This window comes from Cervus elaphus, chromosome 11, assembly GCF_910594005.1.
Source record: "Cervus elaphus chromosome 11, mCerEla1.1, whole genome shotgun sequence".
Taxonomy (NCBI): domain Eukaryota; kingdom Metazoa; phylum Chordata; class Mammalia; order Artiodactyla; family Cervidae; genus Cervus; species Cervus elaphus.
The window spans coordinates 38052753-38077607 of record NC_057825.1 but is presented as its reverse complement, the minus strand read 5'-3'; the positions used below and the strand labels follow the sequence as shown (position 1 = coordinate 38077607).

Here is a 24855-nt window from a genome sequence, read left to right as displayed (position 1 = left end):
GGACTTGCCAGTATCTTCCAAGCATCTTTCTGAGAACCCACCCTGGTGCTATGGACAGCTAACAGAAGCCCCCTGCAATTCCTGCAGATTCGTTTCCTCCCTGATCTGCATTTCTCAGACCTAATGCCTGTGTAAACCCAATTCTCATATTAAATCCTTTCTTACTGGAAATGCCAGTAGTGATTTATGATTTCTTGACCAAACTCTAACTCAGCAAGCAAAGGCATTGAAAGAAAAAATAAGGGGGAAAATGCTATTTAGAGTATAACTTAGGTCAGCCAGTATTTTACTAGCCAACTACTATGGCAGTCATGGGCTCAGACACAAAGATATATGTTGTTTATGCTGAGCTCATCTATCCTTGGTGGTGCTTCAGTTGCTAAGTCGTGTATGACTCTTACGACCCCATGGACTATAGCCTGCCAGGCTCCTCTGTCCATGGGATTTTCCAGGCAAGAATGCTGCAGTGGATTTCCATTTCCTTCTCCAGGGGATCTTCCCAACCCAGGAATCGAACCCGGGTCTCCTGCATTGCAGGCAGATTCTTTACCAACTGAGCTATGAGGGAAGCCCATCTATCCTTAGGTCCTTCTCACATGATCTGTATATCTGGTGTACCCAGTACACTGGACAACATAAGGTAAGATGGACAAGAAAAGCAACAGTTGGCAGTTAAATTTTGTGAAGAGATTATCTATTTAAATAATGATCTAATTTTCAGGCATACTATTTGAGCACAAGCTAAGCCATTATAGATTCTTCAATTTAAAAAATATTAACATTAAAAATCAGCTCCAGTGCTCGCTTCGGCAGCACATATACTAAAATTGGAACGATACAGAGAAGATTAGCATGGCCCCTGCGCAAGGGTGACATGCAAATTCGTGAAGTGTTCCATATTTTTTGAAGTAATTAGCCTCCAACTAATAAAAATAAATAAATAAATAAAAATAAAAATCAGCTCCATCTTCTGATAGGGTGACTATCAACATTCTCAGAGCAGCCCCTACTTTGTTTCAGCATATTAAGCCCAAACAAGTTGAGAACATTAACTTAAGAACATCACACTGAAGAGACCAATGTTTAACTAATATAAACATATATAAAGGCAGACTGATAAATGAATGGAAAGGAAATAACTACAGTTTTATGCAGAGAGCACTTCTCCAATTGTTTACAATCTCTATTTTTTATTCCGTATTTCCATAAGGCAGCTAACTTTTCTCTATCTTGGGGAATCTCAGGAATTTACAAATAAATTGATATAAAACTGTCTTTTCTGCCAAGAAAACAACTCAAAGTATTTAAATTATTAATGTTGTGCCAGTAAAGTCAATTCTGCTTTCAGAGACCAGTATATTTTTCCACTTCACTTAAAGCACAAAGAGACAATCTATATGAGTAAGTTTTAAAATTGTTTCTTTCAAAGAAAGAAATGCTTTGAACTTCAGTAACACACGATTCCAAGTTAATAACCAAGAACTTCAGACAGAAAACCTACAAAGATCTCCCACAGTTCCTTGGTTTCTCCACAGCAGCAGTAAAAGTAAATTAAGAATAAAATCAATATTGGATTTACAATTTTATTCAAAGGATGAATACAAAACAGAAAGAGATAAAATTCAAAGCAAATATACTCAATATTTCAAAACAATTCTACACACAAAGCAAATGGGGGGAAAAAACCACCAAAAGCCCCCATAAATCACACTGGCTAGATACATTCAAGTCTAACACAGAAAGAAACTTGAATTTAATGCAATTTTGCTTACCTAGAAACTGAAAAGTTTTTATTGTCTCAGATTATTTTCCATCCCAGTGTGGGGCATTCTTTGCAGGACAAAGCTTTCTAATTGAGTCCATCTCACATTGAACTTGCCATAGTAAAACAGCCTTGCTGTCGCCACACTGGCTTTTCCTAATGCCAACAACAGTGTCACCCAAAAGGGGCTGTTTGCAGAAACAAACTGTAGTGATCCTGACAGATTTAGACCTTTGAAGTTTGCCTATTGCATGACAATCTAAAATTAATGGACATCAACCTTTGGGTCTCACAAATTAAGAATACATTAGTTAAGAACATGTGATCATTTGCTTTTTAGGTACAATGGATCTAGAACTCGGGAATTCTGGCAATTTTCCTTCTAAGACCACACAGTATTTATCTCCATTTCAAAACATACAAAGCTGAGTGACAGAGGCAAAAATTAACCCCTAAAGATCCCCCAGGTGTACAATTGCTGTGAGTTCCACAATATAACTTATTTGCATTGTTGGAAATAATGCAATACTCACTATACTACAGAAATTAAAAACATATGAAACCATGCCAACTGCTTTCCTAACAAACATAAATGTTTTACTTTTTATAAACATATATAAAGGCAGAATGATAAATGAATGGGAAGGAAATAGCTACAGTTCTTTCCAGAGAACACTTCTTCAATTGCTTACAAGCTCCACTTTTTATTCCATATTTCAATTACATATCCATGCTCCAAATTCAAATATTTTTTGAAATATGGAAAAGGAAATCTGGCTGCATAACTGCATTCTTTATGAAAAAATACACATGTGAACTTTATGAATCATGTTAACATGAAGATCACAAACATGTCTTTTCAACTGTGGAAATAATCTCTTGTATACATACTAACCAAAAAGATAGTAATAAATTTTGTCTGGTTAAATGACCTATAACCTGGCGACTTATCTTATATTATGACAAGATTAGTTTTGATCTCCGGGATGCTTGTTAAAGCTAGCTAATAAAGTTTCTACATCATTTTTTAAAATGAGATAGAACAGTTTAACCATGGATAAAGAGAGAAACTTAATAAGGACTTCTTTCGCTCATCCAAAAAATTAAAGAACTTATTTTTCCTTAAATTCACTCCAATGAAAAGTGGCCTCTTAATTTCTAGGGAAATTATTTCTTGGCCTTTAAAAGTACTCAGTAAATACTTACTGATAGTGAATTGAAGAGGATTTAAAGGAAACTTTTCACTAGAAGTAAAGCTAAATTTTACATTAAAAATGTGGCCTGTGGAAAAAATGATTCATGCTGATGTGGCAGCCCTGGGCTTTGCTGCAGAGCAACACAGAGCAAAAGGGAGATGAGAGATTGGGCTCAATTCTACGGGAAGGCAACAAAGCACATCCATTCATTCAAACCATGCTGGGCATAACTGTCTCCTGCAAAACACAGCAAGTGCTGTAAGCACTAAGGATAGAGATTTGTAGCTCGCTGTTTATAAAAGGATCCTGTAAAAGGACTCTTTGTTCTACAATTAATAGACTGCCAGACATGACAGAAACTTTAGATTTGGAGAATATGCTGTTTTACTATTCACCCATCCTAAACACCCTTCTTTTGCAACAATCAACAACTTAAAGTTGCTGATCACTGTATACCCTGTATATGCGCTAGAAACAACATATTCTCACAAAAAGTTCTAAAAGACTTGAATAAGTATAATATTAACAGAGCATAACATCAGAGAAAGTAGAGCCTTTGTTTTATCTAATGATCCTTTTAAAAGTAATTGGGATGTTGGAGTGAAGACATGACTTCTGAATATAAATGTAATATTTCTTCTTTTTAAAAGCAACAGTAATGAATAAACTTTTAGCATCAAAAATGTTTACTGACAACTAAAGTAAATACTGGCTACATTCTTAGTACAATACAATTTTTAACACAATGACAAACATGTATATACTTCAAATATTGGCAAATTGCTTAAAAATGTAATTCTCAGCAAGATTTGGGTAACTTATTCACAGTTCGGAATTACAGTCATTAGACTGAGAAGACATGAGGACGAAATGACTAAGTGGCTCAGTAAACTAAACATTCATCTTAAACAATAGAAAACTGAAACAAAGCCAGGATGATTCTAAAATTTTCAGCTCAAAAGAAATATAACTTAAACAAATATGAAAAGTTTTATTTAAGCAAAAAAAAATTTCTACTGCAGAACAGTTTTAAAAGGCTAACAGGATCATTTCTATATTCATTCTGAAAACTAGTATAGTAAGAAAGGTAATTTGAGATTTCTTAAAAAGTTATCATTAGCCATTATTTATCATATATTCCGTAACATTGATATCAAGTTACTACAGACTCACAAGTTAAAATGGCATAACTTGACAGTTTTGCTAGTTAACTATGATTTTTATTTTAACCATGGATACTATCAGTTCAAAGCTAGTATTATCCGTCCTATTGGTTATCATCATGGATGTAAAGAGAGTTAAACTCGTCAAGCTAGAGAAACACTGACATATTAACAATCTTTAAATATTGTGGGGAAAAAATGATTTAGTTGTTACAATTTTTAACTTGAGGCTCTAACACAAGAAAACAAAGAAAGTAATCTGAAATACATTTTCACAGGTAAAACACTACCTGGTATTCTGATATAAAAAAAATCTATTAAATATGTGGTTATAACACTTTTTTAAGCTATCTTTACCATTCCCTTCAATTTCTTTGGCCTTCATAAATTCAATGTGAGCTGTGAATTCTTTTTAAATAAACATTTTCAATGACATTGTCCTTGTTAGAAAAATCACTTAAGCTGTAGCATATAATAATTAACCTCAGTCTTTCCCTTTTACTGCTATAGTATATAGCCTAATTGAAAAGAGAGAGAGAGACAAAGGAAACTGACCCCAAAGGACTTCTTAAAATATGTTTGTTAAGGTCAACATTTCAGATAGTTTTCCCTCTTTCAAGAGTTACTAGAAATATGTCAAAGGAATATAACCAAGGAGCTAAAGGGGTTCCATAATTAACTTAGGTCAAGAGATCTGTATTCAAAAGGTTAAGACAATATCATCTCAGAAACATCTTTCTAAGAACCTTAAAGAAAATCTTTATTAGCTCTCTAACCAACAATCTCACCTACATGTCACCTGTGTCAGTTCCCTTTTAGCTGTGATGCTTGTTTTCACCTTGTATCTAACAACCGCTGTTCCTTACAGTACTACAGACACATGGATTTATTGCCTGTGGTAACAGCTAACTCTGCAAAATGCACTTCACCTCTTAAGAACATGATATACACCAAAACTTGAACCATCATTTAAATGAACAAATTCACTCCCAACATTTAAAAGCTCAATTCCATTTTCCCACTCTCTCACCCTGTACCTTCCAATGACCTGAGTCTCCAGGAGCGATAAGTACACCGGGAGACAGGTGGACTTTAAACAGGATGTATATTTTTCAGTTTCTGGCACAGTGACTTTCACATAATATGCTGCTGACAGAGTTATAACAAGCCAAAAACAGTTAACATCAACTTTCCTCCAACTATTTATTCCTATGGCATAGGTGATTTAAAAAGACAGAAAAGTTGACTGATGCCAAAGTAACAATCATTTACTGGGCCACGTGTTACATGCTAACATGACCCTTGGCCTAAAAAGGACTCATGGCCTGGGTAAAGAGTACTAAGTTATACACAAGTGAATTTAAATTTTAAATGTACTACAAGAATTTTTTATATGAAGGACTCCTTTTGTAGAACATCTTTCTCAAAAAATGATTTTCTTATACTTATTACATTGGCTTTATCTGAGCATCCACACTTACTAGCAGTTTGCCTCCTTACAGTATTTTGTGTTCATAATTCATAAAAGCATCTAAAAATCACTAAACAGTGTAGGGAGCAAGAAAAAGGGGTAGGGAAGAAAAACGATGTTTGTTTGGAAAATACCACTTCTTTTTTCTTACTATTGGTTTTTGAGATTTGATTTAGAACTTATCCTAGCCTGTAGTGTATCTGTGTGTGTCTGAGAGTGAGAAAAAGACACAAACACACACACAAAGAGGGAGAGGAAACAGACTGGAAACTAATGACTGACTTCACATACCAGTTTCACTTAGAAAGCTAATCTGAACTTCAGAAATGCTACAAATCATACAAATCATGTGCATAAAAATGCTAAAATAACATAGTTAAGGATGACACTACACACATACTAAAACTAGCAGGCCTACACAAAATAATATTACAAACAATTAAAATAGATAATCAATTTATACCTGCAGCAGCTATATAATGACATGAATAGTAATCCTATTTCATTTTAAAAACAGGTTTCTAGTCTCAATCTAAGAGTCTTTCTGAATTACCTCAACATATGCCAATTCTTTCTCTAATGCTAACACAAGGCAGAATTCTATGCTTCTCTTACAATAGCTACTAGAAGTTCAAACATAGAAAATGGAAAAGGCTCAGCTAACTTTAATAGGCTAAATATCTTACCTTCTCAATTTAAAAATGAAAACTTCTGAAGGAAAAGGACTTAACCAAAACATAAACACACTGCCTTGTAATGCCCAAGATGTTGCCAGAAAGCTCCGTGAAGAAATTATTATTCACAATTTTTGGATGTCAAACTAGTATTCTACTCTAAATTTTTTAATCTAAGTTGTTAAGTTTCCATTTCTGACACTAGCCAGCTGAAGGCACCTCAATATCACTTTTACATTTATATTTCTTCATTCCTAAGTATATTTCAGGGGTAAAACACAGACTATTCAGAGAGAAAAATACCTAGAAAGTAATACTAAAAATGTTACATAATCCTTCACTAATATAAGTGTAAAGCAGATAGCTTTTTCTAATTTTAGCCTATCATATACATTTAGCCAAATTTTAGTCAAAAGACTTGCAAATCTTCCAAACAACTGCAAGGAGTTTCCAAATTGGCATGAAGCTACTACAGTTTGATTCAACAAAGCAGTAAAGGGAAGTTAAAATTAACTGTAAGGAATTCTTCTCTGGGACAAAACTGAAGAGAATTCTGAACATCAGTACTGATTTGAGATATTTGATAGCAACTCTCTGTGGTGATTTCAAAGAACAAGATAGAATGTCCTTCAGCAGTAATTTTTTAGAAGAAACTACAGATACAAGGAAACCAAAACCACTTTTAGGAGATTAAAAAAAAAACAAGAAGTAGGATATCCAACTTATCTGCACCCCATTTTCAAATTTAAAATCATATTGTCAGCTGTTCAAAGCAGCTCAGATTTAAAGTCTGTGCTATGAAATTGTGCAAGCATTCTCTGCTAAAGGCTGGAGAAAACCAATGCACTACTATACTTCTTAGCTTCCTAAGAAACCTTGATTTACAGAAAACAGGCAATAAATCTGAGAGACTACGGTTAACTTGGATAGAAATCCCATGAAGAAGTTTTCAGTTTTTAAGTTTCACAGACTGATTTAAAAACAAAACAATAAATTTCAAAATAATCACGGCATTTTCTCTTTATAACTTAGCAAAACCTTAATTAAATATCCAAGTACACTGTCACTGGCTTTAAATATTCCAATTAAACACACTTTCATTGCCCTGAATGAAATATGAATGTATGCTGAAACAAATGCCAATTATTTTAATAACACACAATCCTTTCAGTTTGAAGTGGAGGGTCCCAAAATCCAACACTTAGCATCCTTTAAAAAAAATGAGAGCTATGAGAGCTAAATTTCTCTGATACCAATACCAACATAGATTCCACTATTCAAACTCCCCCACAAATCACTGGAAAAATATGAGGTAATTTTACAAAAATCATAAATTGAATGGAATAATTATAACTGATATATAAATAAGGATTTACTAAAAAAGGCTTAAAGGGGTGATATCTTAAATCAAGTTTTAAATACAAAAGGTGTCTTGTGTTGCTTAATCGCCCAGTTTCAGATGCTTCTTATTCTACGGTTACAGATTTGGCAAGATTCCGAGGGAAATCAACCTGCAAAAAAAAAGGAGTAAGATTTGAGAGATGATACAAACTGGGGTGGGGGCCACTTGGGGACGGCTGCTATCAGCAAATTATTTTTGCTTATACAAACATGAAAACAGCCCTGTCCTGGTGGTCCAGGGCTAAGACTCTGCACTCCCAATGTAGGGGCCTGGGTTCAATCCCTGGTTGGGGAACTAGATCTTGCGAGCCAACTGAGAGTTCACATGCTGCAACTAAAGATCCTGCATGTCACAACTAAGAGCTGCTGCAGCCAAATAAATAACCAAAGAAATCCCATAAAAATAGAAAACAACTTGTTCATTAACCATCTTTACTAGAGACTACAAAGAATTCGATTAGAAATACAGTAATATAATGCATCTTAAAATGACCTGAAATCAATTCAGAACAAGAATTCCAAAAGAGCCAGTTCAGCACATGGAAAACTCCTGTGGTCCTCTATGAGCTGGTATCCCTCTCTCGGGACATTAGAAATGTGTTAGAGTGGGATGTTTTTGTTTGTTTTTCAGCATTCTCTGAGTATTTATTTTTTTATACAAACTACAATAGAAGGATACATTTTAGTACATTTTTAGCTGTATGCGATTTTGGAATAAATTCTTTAGATTAACTGGAAGTTGAGCAGAAGGAGCCCTTTTGACTTGAATCTATATTAAAATCTTTTAAACACAGATTAATCCATTTTTCTGCCCTCAGAAAATGTGGAATGAGAAGTACAACTGGACCCTCAAGAGTAAAGCTCAGAGGCAGTAATGCAGTCCTCCTAATAGAAAAATAATAGTGACCGCCACAGAGACTGTTAAGAGTAGAATGTTTTGATTGTCACTGTGGCTGTCACAATGAATGAGGGACCAGGAATGCTGAGAGTCCTTCAATGTGTGAGGAAATCACAGAGAATTTCCAATAGCTAACCCACTGAGAAACACAGAAAGAAAACAGGTGGAGGGTCCCCAAGGAGGTAATCTCCACTGATGGAGCTAATGTCCAAGATTCCTTCAGGTTCCATGGGTGTGAAAATGTCAGGATGTAACCTACAAAACTGGGCCATGGAACTACAACAGGTGACAGATGTATGTATGATGGAATTATCAAATTCTATTGCTAAAAACTTGGAAGGAAACTATCTAAATTTCCACAGTGGTCCATCACTCACATCGTAACCTCTCAGCACAGCCAGGTGGAAGGCCAGCAGCTGTAAGGGGATCACGCTGAGAATGCCCTGCAGGCAGTCCACCGAGTGGGGCACCTTGATGGTTCTCTTTGTGTTCTTAATGGTCTCGGTGTCCTCCTTGTCACAGATCACCACGGGCCGTCCCTGGGAGAGAGACCACACGCATGATCACTGGTTAAGCAAAAGCAGGGCTGTAACACATGAACATGCACACTGTGCACTGCACAATTCAATGTGGCCTCACTGATACCAGTTGAGCCACTCAGTTGTGTCCGACTCTTTGCAACCCCATGGAGTACAGTACGCCAGGCCTCCCTGTCCATCACCAACTCCCGGATTGTACTCAGACTCATGTCCATTGAGTTGGTGATGCCATCCAACCATCTCATCCTCTGTCATCCCCTTCTCCTCCCACCTTCAATCTTTTCCAGCATCAGGGTCTTTTCAAATAAGTCAGTTCTTCACATCGGTGGCCAAAGTATTGGAATTTCAGCTTCAACATCAGTCCTTCCAATGAACACCCAGGACTGATTTCCTTTAGATGGACTGGTTGGATCTCCTTGCAGTCCAACGGACTCTCAGAGTCTTCTCCAACACCACAGTTCAAAAGCATCAATGCTTCAGCACTGAAGCTTTCTTTATAGTCCAACTCTCACATCCATACATGACCACTGGAAAAACCATAGCCTTGACTAGATGGACCTTTGCTGGCAAAGTAACGTCTCTGCTTTTTAATATGCTATCTAGGTTGGTCATAACTTTTCTTCCAAGGAGCAAGAGTCTTTTAATTTCATGGCTGCAATCACCATCTGCAGTGATTTTGGAGCCCAAAAAAATAGTCTGTCACTGTTTCCCCATCTATTTCCCATGAAGTGATGGGACCAGATGCCATGATCTTAGTTTTCTGAATGTTGAGCTTTAAGCCAACTTTTTCACTCTCCTCTTTCACTTTCATCAAGAGGCTCTTTAATTCTTCTTCGCTTTCTGCCATAAGGGTGGTGTCATCTGCATATCTGAGGTTATTGATATTTCTCCCAGCAATCTTGATTCCAGCTTGTGCTTCATCCAGCCCACCATGTCTCATGATGTACTCTGCATATAAGTTAAATAAGCAGGGTGACAATATACAGCCTTGATGTACTCCTTTTCCTATTTGGAACCAGTCTGTTGTTCCATGTCCAGTTCTAACTGTTGCTTCCTGACCTGCATACAGATTTCTCAAGAGGCAGGTCAGGTGGTCTGGTATTCCCATCTCTCTAAGAATTTTCCACACTGACGTAGACTTATTTAAACTCACAATCCCATGTGGTAAGTCTCATGCATAAGTCAAGGAAATAGAAGCTCTGTGGCAGTCGTCCCCAATCTTTTTGGCACCATGGACTAGTTTTGTGGAAGACAATTTTTCCACAGACCTGGTGGTTGGGATGGTTTCAGGATGATTCTCATAATTACGCAACTGAGATCCCTTGCATGTGCAGCCTGTGTCCTCACAGTAGCCATTGACTTACCTGCCTAGCAACCACTTGCTGTAGAGCATTCTGACACTTGGCGTAGGTGTGATCTCTCATGATGATCATGATGACAGGCATCAACTTATCCACCAAAGCCAGAGGGCCATGTTTCAACTCACCAGCAAGGATACCTTCAGAGTGCATGTAAGTGATTTCTTTGATTTTCTAATAGGAAAGAACTAGATTAGTCTTCAGTTTTTCAAAAACCCATTCTTAAATAAATATTACACAAGATATCTGCTATTGGAAATCCCTGTCCTATTTATCAGACAGTATTAAAGGATCTGTGATGTACAAATAGAGCTAATATGTTTACTGATAATTATTTCTATAATGTCAACAAGTAAATGGGAGTTTTAGAACTCCAAAAGGACTTTTTGAAGATTTTAGATTATCACGCGTGTACTGGCATTTCTTTGTAACTGTTTTCCTAATTGTTTCATATTTGACCTCAATTAAATCTCACACCTAGAGAATATATTATTTATTTTATTCACATGTGGACAAAACATTAACCGAAGTTACTTTCTAAACCCAAGTTCTCATTCTGAAGTGTACTTCCTTGATTTTCAATTTCTGAATTAAGTATTCTGTTATCCTTTCAAGGTAAACAAATCAGAATGTGTAAATATAAAGGCACTTTTGTAAAAGTTCTACCTATTTCATTCAATCTGAAAATATGACTATGTGCCAGGTCCATGTGTCAACAAACTACAATTGGAAGTGAGAAGACTTACCAGGGCCCCTTCAAGACAAGTAGCATAATGATAGCCACGTCCCATTATCAAGACTGACTTCTGGTGATAAAGTTCTGTTGCCAGTTTCTGAATTTCATCATCCATGCTCAAAACTTCCTTAATCAAATCTGTTAAGAAGTAATATTAGCAAAATCTATGAAAAAAGGACAATATACCAAACAATATAATAATAACATACGGGTAACAACCGATAAAACACCAGTGTTTCTAATCTTCTGTGCTATCAGTGCGGGGTTTTTTAATGAACAGGTACAAAGTAAAAAGATACTACTACTGCCCCTAGAGGCGTTGCAGGTGTGGCTGCCGTGTCATGTCTGAGTCATGAGGTGGCAGAGAGCAGAGAGGCTTAGTCTATGCCCAGTGTTCTGGCTGGTGGACATCTGGATGATTGATAGTCTGACACTTGACAAAGTGCCCACCAAGGGTGGGTGTGTGTTGCCTGAAGCCTGTCATGTAAGAACGCCTTAATTCTCTCCTAGCGCTTGGCTGGGCCCCAGGACACCCAGAGGTTGCCGTGTGAGGAGCGGCAGCAGGTGGGTGGTTGCCCCCTGGCGCAGCGACCAACAGAAAGATGGGAAGGATGGTGACTGAGCCTGTGAACGTAGGCAAGAGTGAGCAGCCTCACGTTCCAGACCAAGATCTGTAGGTGCAGCTGGTCCATGGGAGAGGGGCCCTCAGGTGGGAATCTTTAGGACACGTGCCAGGACAGGCAGGAACCCCAGTGAGCAGCCCAGCAGCCACACACCACCAGACTCGAGGGCGGTACAGAGCCTGGGAGAGGCACGGCCTTGGAAATTCCCCTGAAGAAGAACGTGTGGGCTTAGCGTGTCGTGTGTTGAAAAGCAGTAGCAGTTGTGTGCTTCTCCCCCTCCGTGTGGTTCAGCAGGGCTGAGGCAGTGTCCTCCAGCCAGGAGGTACAGGCAGGATCTTGTGTGCGGGCCCAACCCACAGTCCTGAGCTGTATCTGGACTATCCCTGCACGCAAGGGGAGAATGTCGATGAGGTTTGCAAACTAGTCCTGAGAACGAGTGTCTCACAGCTGAAACCTTGGGACCCATGTTTTCAGCACTGGGTGTTACAGTGAATGGAAAGATCTCCTGTCTTTGTGAGGGAGCATGTCCCCATGTTGGCAAAGCTGTAAAGAATAAATGCATCTTGAATTAAAAAAAAAAAAAAGATACTACTGACTAAATAGGCACAAGCCACAGCTTCACCCATCCCCCACTCCCTTAGACAGTAACTACTGTGTGTGTGAGGGTCTTCATACCAGGCAGCCGCTTCAATCCAAGCATGATCTCTTTGCGTCTCTCCTGCATGGAGATCCTGTCATCACACATCATAAGAGCAAACATCACAAGAGATACAAACTGGCTGGTGTATGCCTGAAACAGCACAAGAATGCGCAGAATTAACTGCACTGCGTTTTAAGAACTTGGAATTTTTAACTTAAAAAAAAAGATGAATTTCCCGAGGTTACAGAATTGTGAATATCTTAAAAACCTGTGATCACACTGTCCAGACCCTCTTCATTCCTGTTAGCTGTATGTGAATGTGAGATATGCCTATTTTACCACATTCTTTGCAATGTGGAGAATCATCCTTTTAACAAACTTTTACCAGACAGCTGGACAATAGACTCACTACTACTTCATCATACAGCCCTTGAATTCAAAAAATTAAGATTATTTTTCATGGTTGTCAGTCATCTATGTTTTATCTATTGAAAATTAATTTCATTATTCTTCACTTGCTTTTTTTTTGACTTGGGTTTGTTTTCTTTTCAGTTGGTCTTGAAAGATCTCTCTTGTTAAATTTCAAATTCATTTTCCCAGTTTAGGTTAATCTTTTACAGTGGTGTTTATTGACACAAAAGTTTTAATTTTTTAACTTTATGTCATACTTTCTAGCATGAACAGTCCTTCCACCCTAACATCAGTTAAGTATTATTAAATATTCTTAATTCTGTTGGTTCCACTGTCCCTTTCTGCTTTTTTCCTTAGACACTTTCTGTAGCCTAAGTTCTCTGATATACTAGAGCTATGTCACAGAATATAGATCCTGCTTCACATTTTTAGTATTTACAAGACAATCGTCCCATCCAGAAACATGGTTTCTATCAATTTGTTAGGAATTTTTTTTTTTTTTTTTAGGAATTTAAAAGTCTAGAAGGTTATATGTTGCTGTTGTTTAGTTGCTAAGTCATGTCTGACTTTTGCAACCCTGGGGACTGTAGCCTACACCAAAGCTTCTCTGTCCATGGGATTATCCAGGCAAGACTACTGGAGTGGGTTGCCATTTCCTACCCCAGAAGATCTTCCCAACCCAGGGATGGAACTCGAATCTCCTGCATTGGCAGGTGGATTCTTCCATCACTGAGCCACAGCGAAGCCCATTTAAAAAAAAAAAAAAGTTATATAGTTTTCATCTGTTTGACAAATATTTATGAATATCTTACACATTTCTTAGTAGAATTATTTTTAAGTATTTTAAGTATTTTTATAGCTTCCCTGATGGCTCAGATGGTAAAGAATCTGCGCGCAATACAGGAGACTTGGGTCTGATCCCTGGGTTGGGAAGATGATCCCCTGGAGAAGGAAATGGCCACCCACTCCAATACTCTTGCCTGGAGAATCCCATGGACAGAGGAGCCTGGCAGTCCATGGGGTCACAAAGAGTCAGACATGACTGAGCAACTAACACAGTTATTAAAAAAAAAGAATCCCCCCTCCAAATGCACACACCCATACTTTTCTTTTTTTGGCGTTTTTATTTTATTTCATTTTTTAACACCCATACTTTTCTAAGTAGCCACTGTCAGCTTACAGAGAAAGATTTCTGTATATTTTAAAACTTATTTTTATTGAATACTTGATGTATATTACACAAGCTACAGGAGTACAATATAGTGATTCATAATTTTTCAAGATTATATTTGGTTTATAGTTATAAAATACTGGATATAGTTCCAGTATTATGCTTTATAGCATATTTTACACATAATAGCTTGTACCTTTTCATCCTCTACCCCTATATTGCTCCTCTCCTCTTCCCTGTTCCCACTAGTAACTACTAGATCTCTAAATCTGTGACTCTGCCTCTTTGTTGTTATAGTCACTAGCTTGCTGTATTTTTTAGATTCCACATACAAGTGACACAAAGATAATATTTATCTTTATTTCATTTAGCATAATATCCTCCAAGTCCACTCATGTTACTTCAAATGGCAAAATTTCATTCTTTTTTAATGGTTGAGTAGTATCCCACTGTGTGTGTGGGTTTATCAGTCAGTTCAGTTGCTCAGTCGTGTCTGACTCTTTGCGACTCCATGAATCGCAGCACGCCAGGCCTCCCTGTCCATCACCGACTCCCAGAGTTTACTCAAACTCATGTCCATCAAGTCAGTGATGCCATCCAGCCATCTCATCCTCTGTCGTCCCCTTCTCCTCCTGCCCCCAATCCCTCCCAGCATCAGGGTCTTTTCCAATGTGTGTGTGTATAGGTGAATGGATACAAAAGAAGTGATTTATACACATATCTTTTTTATCCATTCATCTGTTGATGCGGACACTTAGGTTGCTTCTATAAGTTGGCAACTGTAAATAATGCTGTTACAAACACTGGGGTGCACGTATTTTTTTGAATTAGTATTTTTTATTTTCTTTGGATATACACTCAGAAGTGAAATTGCTGGATTATCTGATAATTGTTTTTAATTTTTTGAAGATTCTCCATACTGTTTTCCACAGTGGCAGTATCAATTTACATTCCTACCAACAATGTATGAGGGTTCTCTTTTCTCTATATCCTCATTTACATTCATTATTTGTGCCCTTTTTGATGATAGCCATTCTGATAAGTGTGAGCTGATTATCGCACTATAGTTTTCATTTGCATTTTCCTAATGATTAGTGGTGTTGAACATCTTTTCATGCATTTGTTGGCCACTACAGGTACTCTTTGGAGAAAGGTCTATTCAGGTCTTTGGTTAATTTTTTCATCAGGTTTTTTTTATGCTAAGTTGTATGAGCTGTTTACATAGTTTTGATATTAGTCCTTCATTGGTCATATCATTTGCAAATACTTTTCCAACTAAGCAGGTTTTCTTTTTGTTTTGCTGATGGTTTCCTTTGCTGCACAAAAGCTTTTAAGTATAACTAGGTCCCGTTTGTTTATTTTTGCTTTTGTTTCCATTATTTTAGAAGAAGGATACAAAAAAATATTACTGCGATATAAGTCAGAGTGTTCTTCCTAGGTTTGCTTCTAGAAATTTTATGATTTTTGGTCTCACATTTAAGTCTTTCTTTAATCCACTTTTAGTTTAGTTTTGTATATGGTGTTAGAGAACATTCTAACTCCATTCTTTTGCATGTAACTGTCTTGTTTTCCCAGTACCACTTATTGAAGAGACTGACTTTTCTCTACTGTATATTCTTGCCTCCTTTGTCATAGATTAACTGAACATAAGTGCATGGGTTTATTTCTGGGCTCGCTATTCTATTCCGTTGATCTAAGTGCCTGTTTCTGTAACAGTACCATACTGCTTTGATTACTATAGCTTTGGAGCATAGTTTGATGTCAGGGAGCATGCCCCAGCTCTGTTCTTCTTTCTCAAGACGGTTCTGTCTATTCAAGGTCTTTCATGTTTTTACACAAATTTTTAAATTACTTGCTCTAGTTCTGTGAAAAATAGCATTGGTATTTTGAAAGGCACTGCACTGAATCTGTAGATTGCCTTGGGCAGCTGTTCATTTTAGCAATATTAATTCTTCTAATCCACGAACACAATGTATTTCCATCCACTTGTGTAATCTTCAATTTTTTTCCTCACCATGTTATAGTTTTCAGAGTACAGGTCTTTCCCCCCTCCTTAGACATATTTATTCCTAGGCATCTTATTCTTTTTGAAGCAATGGTAAATGGGATCATTTCCTTAATTTCTTTTCCTGATAGCTCATAGTTAGTTCAGTTCAGTCGCTCAGTCGTGTCTGACTCTTTGCGACCCCATGAATCACAGCACACCTGGCCTCCCTGTCCATCACCAACTCCCGGAGTTTACTCAAACTCATGTCCATCGAGTCAGTGATGCCATCCAGCCATCTCATCCTCTGTCGTCCCCTTCTCCTTCTACCCCCAATCCCTCCCAGCATCAGGGTCTTTTCCAATGAGTTAACTCTTCGCATGAGGTGGCCAAAGTACTGGAGTTTCAGCTTCAGCATCAGTCCTTCCAATGAACACCCAGGACTGATCTCCTTTAGGATGGACTGATTAGATCTCCTTGCAATCCAAGGGACTCTCAAGAGTCTTCTCCAACACCACAGTTCAAAAGCATCAATTCTTCGGTGCTCAGCTTTCTTCACAGTCCAACTCTCACATTCATACATGACCACTGGAAAAACCATAGCCTTGACCAGACGGACCTTTGTTGACAAAGTAATATCTTTGCTTTTCAATATGCTATCTAGGTTGGTCATAACTTTCCTTCCCATGAGTAAGCGTCTTTTAATTTCATGGCTGCAATCACCGTCTGCAGTGATTTTGGAGCCCCCCAAAATAAAGTCTGACACTGTTTCCACTGTTTCCCCATCTATTTGCCATGAAGTGATGGGACCAGATGCCATGATCTTAGTTTTCTGAATGTTGAGCTTTAAGCCAACTTTTTCACTCTCCTCTTTCACTTTCATCAAGAGGCTTTTTAGTTAGTGTTTAGAAATGCAACAGATTTCTATGTAATAATTTTGTACTCTGCAACTTTGCTAAATTCACTGATGAGCTCTAGCAGTTTTCTAGTGATATCCTTAGGATATTCTATGTATAGTATTATGTCATCTGCAAACAGTGACAGTCTTACTTCTTTCCAATTTATAGTCCTTTTATTTCTTTTTCTGGTTTGACTGCTATGTCTAGGGCTTCAATACTCTGATGAATAAAAATGGTGATAGCAGGCATCTTTGTCTCTTCCTGATCTTAGAGGAAATGCCCTCAGTTTTGCACTGATGCCTTCAGTTTTGAATATGATGTTATCTATGGGTTTCTCACATATGATCTTTATTATGTTGAGGTAGAGTCTATCTATGCCCACTTTCCAGAGAGCATTTTCATAAACGGATGCTGAATTTCATCAAAAGCTTTTTTTGCATCTATTGAGATGATCATATGGTTTTTATTCTTCAGTTTGTTAATGTCGTGTATCACACTGATTGACTTGTAGATACTGAAAAATCCTTGCCTCCCTGGGGTGAATCCCAATTGATCCTGGTGTATGATTCTTTTAATGTATTATTGAATTTGCTTTGCTAATATCTTGTTGAAGATTTTTTTGTCTATGTTCTTCAGTGATAATTGGCCTGCAGCTTTCTTTTAGTGAATCCAAGAAAAATTAAGACTAAACTGTCATAATACTAAATTTTCAGGGAGTCATTTTTTTTAAAGAAATTGAAGTATATACTATAAAGAGATGCTTATTTTCCTATACAAGATGCAACTATTGGGGGAAACTGGGTGAAGAGTACCTGGACTTTTCTGTTATCTTTGAAACTTCCTATAATGCTATAGTTATTTCAAAGCAAAAAGATTTTAGAAAATGACTTGCCAAAACAAAAAAGCTACTGACATTAAAAAAAAAAAAATGAATAAATCTCAAAGCCTCACACTAAATGCAAGAAGCCAGATACAAAAGACATGTATTATTACAATTCCATTTATAAGAAATTTCTAGAAAGCTAAATATGAAATAATATAGCAAGAGAAAGTAATACTTGTCTGAAGCTGAGGCTGAGGGGTAGAAGTGGAAATTGACTAGAAAGAGGGCACAAAGGAACTTTCTCAAGTAATTAAGTCTTCTAAAACTGGGCTATGGTGATAAACAGCCAAATTTACTAAAAGTATAATTTAAAATTTGTGAATACTATGGTATGAAAATTATACTTCAATAAAGCTGTAGGAAAAAAGTTAACAGCAGAATCTAAGTGATGGGTATAGAGGTGTTAAATGCAAAATTCTTTTCATTCCGCTAAATAGTTTGAAAATGATAATATAACACTGAGGAAAATTATCTTTTCATGAATGACAGAATTAGAAATCCAAAAAAAATCTATTTCTCCTGGCAGTTCATAGTTAACAAAGATTCAATGAAAAGATAAGTCAACAGCCCCTGTCCACTGGTACAATCCCACGTCCCACACATGCCATGCTGAAGCCCTTGCTTCAAATGTGTTTGAATGAAGGGTCTGGGACTCTAACCCCTGATCAAAAGCTATCTGTCTGGACACTTTCCAAGAATCCACAAACTGCTGCTGAGGGTGGCTGTTTATTCATTCAGGCACAGAATGGAAACCCAAGAACAAATATCTTACATGTTTTAATTACCACATGGAGAAAATTCAGGCTTCAGTTTTCTGTAAACTATAGTGTTAGCAAAAGCGAAGTAATCAAGAAACAAAAACCTCACTTGGGAGTTTTTACTTAAAAATTGTAACTTTTCCACAAAAAACTCTCCATGGGGTTCTTTAAATGAAAAAAAGAATCCAAATGTCATTAGTATATGTTAACATCATACTACACACATCTTTAACATAAATCCACCAATACCTAAGCATCTTATTCAACAATCAGCAATAAATATTAGATTTAAGCAGAAGAGACAAGAAACTGAAATTTTGGAATCACAAAGAACAATACATGTGTGAAGAACATTTTCTGCATTTATACAACTTCATAAGATTCCTATTTCCATTTATACAACTTCATAAGACAAGAAACTGAAATTTTGAAATCACAAAGAATAATACATGTGTGAAGAACATTTTCTGCATTTATACAACTTCATAAGATTTCCTATAATAGGAATTATGCATATCCTAATTTCAAAGAGCAAAGTAGTCTCACTAGGCCTTAACAAAAATAAAGATGCTTTTAAATCTCCACAAATGTATGGTATATTTAAAGAAAAAACAGATAGTGTCACATAATACTCTTTTTTTTAATATCACCAAGTTTTATACCGAAAGTGTATTTCTCTTTACAAATCTTCAAAGGTAGTGTCCATATTTTGGCATATTTATTAGGACAGTATAAATACGTAAATAAAGATGTCAAAAATTATTAGAATTAAACTGGGTGTTTCTGTTATTTTTCTAATTCCCTACTATTCTCAAAGAAGAGGCTGTTATACTTACCACACATCCTACCCTTCCAGGGCAGGAGGAATATAAATGTTGAATGGAGAGAGCCAGTAAAGACTCAGGCAAAATGAACTTACATTATATCCCTTTATCCCTTTTAAGCTCTTAAGATGAGCGTGAGGAAGGGAGATGACAAGTGTTTTTACCTATTTTTGACCCTTAAGTCTTAGGATAATTACAATGACTAGTTAACTATATGAACTGTACAAGTGCTAAAAAATGAAACAGAAGATACAGATTAGTCTATTTAATCAACACTATGATTAAATTACCACATGAGAGTTAAGTCAAGAACTTACTTTTGTGCTGGCCACACCAATCTCAGGCCCAGCATTGATATGAACTCCACAGTCTGTCTCTCTCGAAATGGAACTGCCGACTGTGTTTGTGATCCCCACAGTTAAAGCTCCTCTCTCCTTACAGTACCGAAGTCCCATCAAGGTGTCTGCTGTCTCTCCTGGACAATAGTAGCAGACAGAGCAGTGAACATTTGCTCTTCCACAGATGCATAAACAGAAAACTGACAATTCTTTCAACAATATCATTTGCTTTATTATTTTTTAATTGAAGTATAGTTGATTTACAATGTTTCAGGCATACACCAAAGTGATTCAGTTATATATATGTTTTTCAGATTCTTGTTCATTATGGGTTATTATAAGATATTGAATATATCTCCCTGTGCTTGTTTATCTTATTTATATATAGTAGTATATATCTGTTAATCCCAAACTCCCAATTTATCCCTACCCTGACTTCCCCCTCATTTGTTTTATATAAAATTTAAAACATGTACTTAAAAGGATAAAATTACAAAGCTTTTAATAACAGGATCCTACTTCTTAGGATCTCCTTTTCTTCTTTGTCTTTAAAACTTCAGCTCTTTTGAGTGTAAAATGTGTTGCCTTTATCAACTCATTAAGAATTCCATAATATCAAAATAAATCTATATTTGTCATGTTACCAGCAAATACTAGTTTATCTTTAAATATCAATTTTGCTGATATATGCTGTAGTTGTTAGAAAGAATGACTTTCAAGTCTTTAAAATTAGCATACCTGACTGACTAATGAAAAAGCAAACATCATCTCGAAAAACTGGGGTGTTTCTATCTAGGAAGTCACTGGCAAGCTCCACCATAACAGGCAACTCAGTCAGCTCTTCCAGAACTTGACGTGTCTGCAGAGAAAAAAGATGCCTTGGTCAGACAACTGTACTTCAAATATTCTTTTTCACTGGAATACTTTAGACTCACTGTATAGTTTTTACTTTTTCTGATTATAAAAATGTAAGCAATGTTAGAAAATATAAACACAGATTAAAGCATTAAAAAAAAAAATCCCACCACCCAGGAGATAAGCACTGTTAACATTTCAGCACAAGTCTCTTTAGACAATAATAAATGCATGTATTCTTATAAGCAAATACACTCACACACATAAAATGTTTTGAGTAGTGGAAAAAGCACTGTTCTGAGTTAGCTTCCATATTAACTCTCTGAGTTAGCTTCCATATTAACTCTACCTTCCCAATTCTTAAGTTTTAAATGACAATTCATATAATACCAGATCAGTAAGAGATTTCAAGTGAGACAACAGATGCAGAAACACCAAATGAAAAATTAAACACCTCAAAATACTATGTATTCATTAAGAATGCTTTTTCTTAAAAAAAAAAAGTCAATACACTTTAGAAATCTTATTTAAGAAAGCTCACTATTTTCAAACTCTGCAGTATGGAGGGTAGAGTAGGGGGTAGATAACTAGATAGGATTAATTCAATGACACTTTTGTATCCTAAACCACACTAGAATTATTTTTTTTGCGGGGGGTGGGGGCTGCAGTGGCACAGCATGCGGACCTTTGTGCTCTGACCAGGTATCAAACCTGTGCCCCCTGCAGTGGAAGCCTAGAGTTATAACCACTGAACTGCCAGGGAAGTACCACCACATGAGATTTTTAATATTTGTTAATACTGTAGTCTCCAACAAACCAAACAAAAGAAGACCTTACATCTTTTCAAATTAGAGAATTCTAACACAGCATATATATAATTTATGCCTCACAATACAGGCTTAGCATTAGATGAAACATTTAATCAATTTTTTATTTCTGAATAGAGGGTTCATTCAATAACAGATCTAAGCCACCACTAAATTAACCAATCCCTTAATTTACATTAATGTCTTTAGTTCATTCTTTTTATTTCTAATGCTCAAAACAATTACTTTCTTACGACTCTTCCCTTCAAAACTGCACAGATTTTCCTTTTTAGGACCATGTAATTTGGGGGAAGTGGGGAAGGAGGGAGGAGAGGGTGCTTTAGAGAAGAACAAAGCCTACTGAGATGCAAGGGTTGGGTTTTACTCACTCATCAAATGAATGGTTCCCACAAGTGTAGATAAGTGATATTTATGCCCCAGCAAATAAAAAAATTACTGTCATGAACTTTGGAAATCAATCCTAAAGCAGGAACTGAGTGTGTAAGGGTTTTCTGTACTTACAGAAATTGATATCAACAGCACATAACCTGCCTCTTTACAGGGTGACTACATGTGGATCTGATTTATTGGACTAAAAGACTGTTAAATTCCTATACCTCCACAGTGACAGCCAACACACATCTTTGATACAGAATTTCAGCTTCCAAAATCAACAGTCAAGTCTATCAAAAAAGAAGATGTCGTTTCTCTGCAGAAATGTGCTTACCAGGTAAAATCCTGTTGAGGTTCACTTGCCCCATCCCCCTGTCTGCGGTAAGTGAACTACGACACATAGAACCCAGGAGCTGCTCTAACAGAAGCAGGCGTGCGGTGTGAACCACAAGGCCAGGAGGGAACAAGAACGTGCCACTCTCTGCCTTTTGTTAAATCAGCTGCAGGCGGTCCACCTGTATATCTAAGGACCTTCCTAAAGCAGATGATCCACTGATAAGTAATTCCAAGTAGCTATTAAAATTCCGTTCCTCAAACTTCTTGATTTTTGTCATCAAAACATGAAAACATGATGTTTTAACAATAACAACAAAAAAAAAGTTTTACTTTTTTTTTTTTTTACTTCAGTAACATGCTATGTTACTGAAGGTACTATTTGTCTGCAGATATTTTCTAATAACCAAAATAACACAACTAAAATTTTAAGAAGCCACTTACTGCTACACCAGCATGGTAACTTGTTCCACAAGCAATAAGAATCAAACGCCGACACCTCTGGATCTCTTTAATGTGATCCTTCAAACCGCCCAAATTCACTGAAAAGAAAGTTTTGTGGATATATTTATTTAGGAAAGAACCATATGAAACAGATAATCACTTTTCAGGAGTGTTCACTGCCTCTCTGGGAAAACAACACTGCTGTTTTAAAGCATTCATATTCCTCTTAGGAAACACAGTTCTGTCTAGTTTTGAAAGTAAGTAAGTCAGAACGTAACTGGTCACCCCAAACTTGTAATTAACCTTCCTCACTCCACAAACATGCCTACACAACTACAGTATTAACCACAACCTACCCTGATTGGTCATTTTTACATTCCTCTCTTCAGATTAAAAGTTCTCTTAAAGGCAAAACGGTAGGAACACAGACAATAGATCAGTAGATGTTGGTGCCTGGAGATGTGGAAAGGTCTAACTAAATGAGCCATGGGGGAATTTTTAAGAAGGATCTGTGCTAACTCTTGACTGTTGTACAGGTTGTTTAGGATTATGACCATGTTGTAAGAAGTTGTGAAAACTCACTGAATTATACATTAAGAACAGTCAAGTTTTATTATACCTGATTATCTCTCAGTAAGTCTGCCTGGAAAAACAATTGTCTTAGTTACGTCCATTTCTACCACATGCCCAGAACAGTGCTCTGAACACAATATATACCATGCTCCTTGCAGTCTTTCCCATCTCAGTAAATGCCAACCACTCACCTAACATCAGGGTCATCCTTGGTTGCTCCACAACCACTGCACAAGCAAGTCCTGAGAGCCCTACCTTCAAAGTGCCCCTCTAATGTCACCACCCGAATCCAGCATCTCTACCCTGGACCACATTCTCCAACCTCTTCTCCACCTCCTAAAGCCTTTCTCCACACACAGCCAGAATGATCTTTTAGAGGGATTCTTTAGAAACAAATCTGATCTCAAAACCCTCCAATGAGTCTGTCTCTATAGCCACGTATGTGTCCTTCTAAGGGTGCCTTGTCTATGGATTCTTCTATACAAGGCTACATGGCTAGTTTTCTACCTGTGAGAAACTTTCATCCAGAATTTATTCAATCATTCAACTAATATTCTGAGCACCTACCAAGTGCACACACTGTCCAAGGCCCTGTGTGGCTACCAGAGAATTCAGCATCTGACTGTGAGAGTGATGAGCACGCCCACAAGCAGACTCCTTCTCCGTCTAACCCACCATCAGTCTGTCTACTCTGCCCCTGCTCTTTGTCCCCTCCACTCTTTTTTCTACCTTAACTAGTTATAAAATGGAAGCAAGATACAGGTTTTTGTATATTTTTGAATAACTTTATATTCTTCCTTTTAAATTTCAATACTGAGAGGGCATACTGTATTTCTCTATTTTAAGAAATGAGTAAAACAGAATATAAAACAATAATAAAAGCCTCAAATGGCTTCTCAAATAACTTTGGAATAAAGTCCAAATTCCTTATTATGGCTTTCAGGAGGCAGACACCCTGTTTCTTGCTTCACTTTGACCTAATCTCCTGGCATTTGCCCTCTCACCGAGGCCACTCCAGCCAGACTGGCCTTGCTATTCCTTTATGTATAGTTTTCTTTCTGGCATTTTTCCACAGACTTCAGCATGCACCGAAAAGATTTGGGGGTGGAGGGGAGAGTAAACAACCTTAAGAGTCTAGGTAGGGGGTCACGTAAAAGCAAATCAGTCTGGAGATGACTAAGTTTAAGCAGACAGACTATTGGAGAGAACTGTATTTTCAGATGATGGACAGCAAGGTTGGACCATGAGGTTAGCTGGTCATCAAGTGTTTCCTTAAAATTGTCTGTATTAGTCAATCAGTCATGTCCAACTCCATGCAACCTCATGGACTATAGCCCATCAGTTTCCCCTGTCCATGAGGTTTTCTAGACAAGAAATCTGGAGTGGGATTGCCATTCCCTGCTGGCTGAGGGGTGTCTGGGAGAGTTCTGGAAGGAGTCGCCCATGGTCTGAATGGATGCTCTGGAGAGACTCCTACTCCTGGTAAGGGAGACCATGACTGCGGCAGGAGCGCCTGGAGGATGGGCAGGAGTTCAGTGGGAACCCCTGAACGCTGGAGGCCCGACTGACTCCATAAGTGACTGGCCGTGTGACCTCTGGCAAGACTTCAAACTGACAGGGCCTCAACTTCCTTATCTTTACAACGAAAAAGGATAACAGTCATCCTGTTTATATTATAGAACTTTTATGAGGAACACATACCATAGATAAAAGTGCTTTTTA

At 37.2% G+C, this 24855-nt stretch overlaps 1 protein-coding gene and 2 non-coding genes across 4 annotated transcripts in view; 2 read left to right on the top strand and 1 right to left on the bottom strand.

Moving 5' to 3' along the window:
• The first annotated feature begins 797 nt into the window (after positions 1–797).
• On the top strand, positions 798–904 carry LOC122704087. Its single transcript, XR_006343719.1, has one exon. It is a non-coding gene; the product is annotated as a U6 spliceosomal RNA (small nuclear RNA).
• Positions 905–1569: 665 nt separating this feature from the next.
• The window catches only part of GFPT1 (glutamine--fructose-6-phosphate transaminase 1), a 61415-nt gene continuing 38129 nt past the window's right edge, over positions 1570–24855 (bottom strand). For both annotated transcript variants that reach the window (XM_043917594.1, XM_043917595.1), the window contains 8 exons: positions 22561–22658; positions 20468–20588; positions 19709–19866; positions 12497–12611; positions 11209–11336; positions 10469–10636; positions 8943–9104; positions 1570–7777 (listed from right to left, as the gene is read on the bottom strand). In XM_043917594.1, the coding sequence (XP_043773529.1) occupies positions 7733–7777; positions 8943–9104; positions 10469–10636; positions 11209–11336; positions 12497–12611; positions 19709–19866; positions 20468–20588; positions 22561–22658 (995 nt within the window). In that variant the 3' untranslated portion in view covers positions 1570–7732. The remainder of the gene's footprint in view (positions 7778–8942; positions 9105–10468; positions 10637–11208; positions 11337–12496; positions 12612–19708; positions 19867–20467; positions 20589–22560; positions 22659–24855) is intronic.
• On the top strand, positions 11502–11633 carry LOC122704176. The gene has a single exon (XR_006343790.1). It is a non-coding gene; the product is annotated as a small nucleolar RNA SNORA17 (small nucleolar RNA).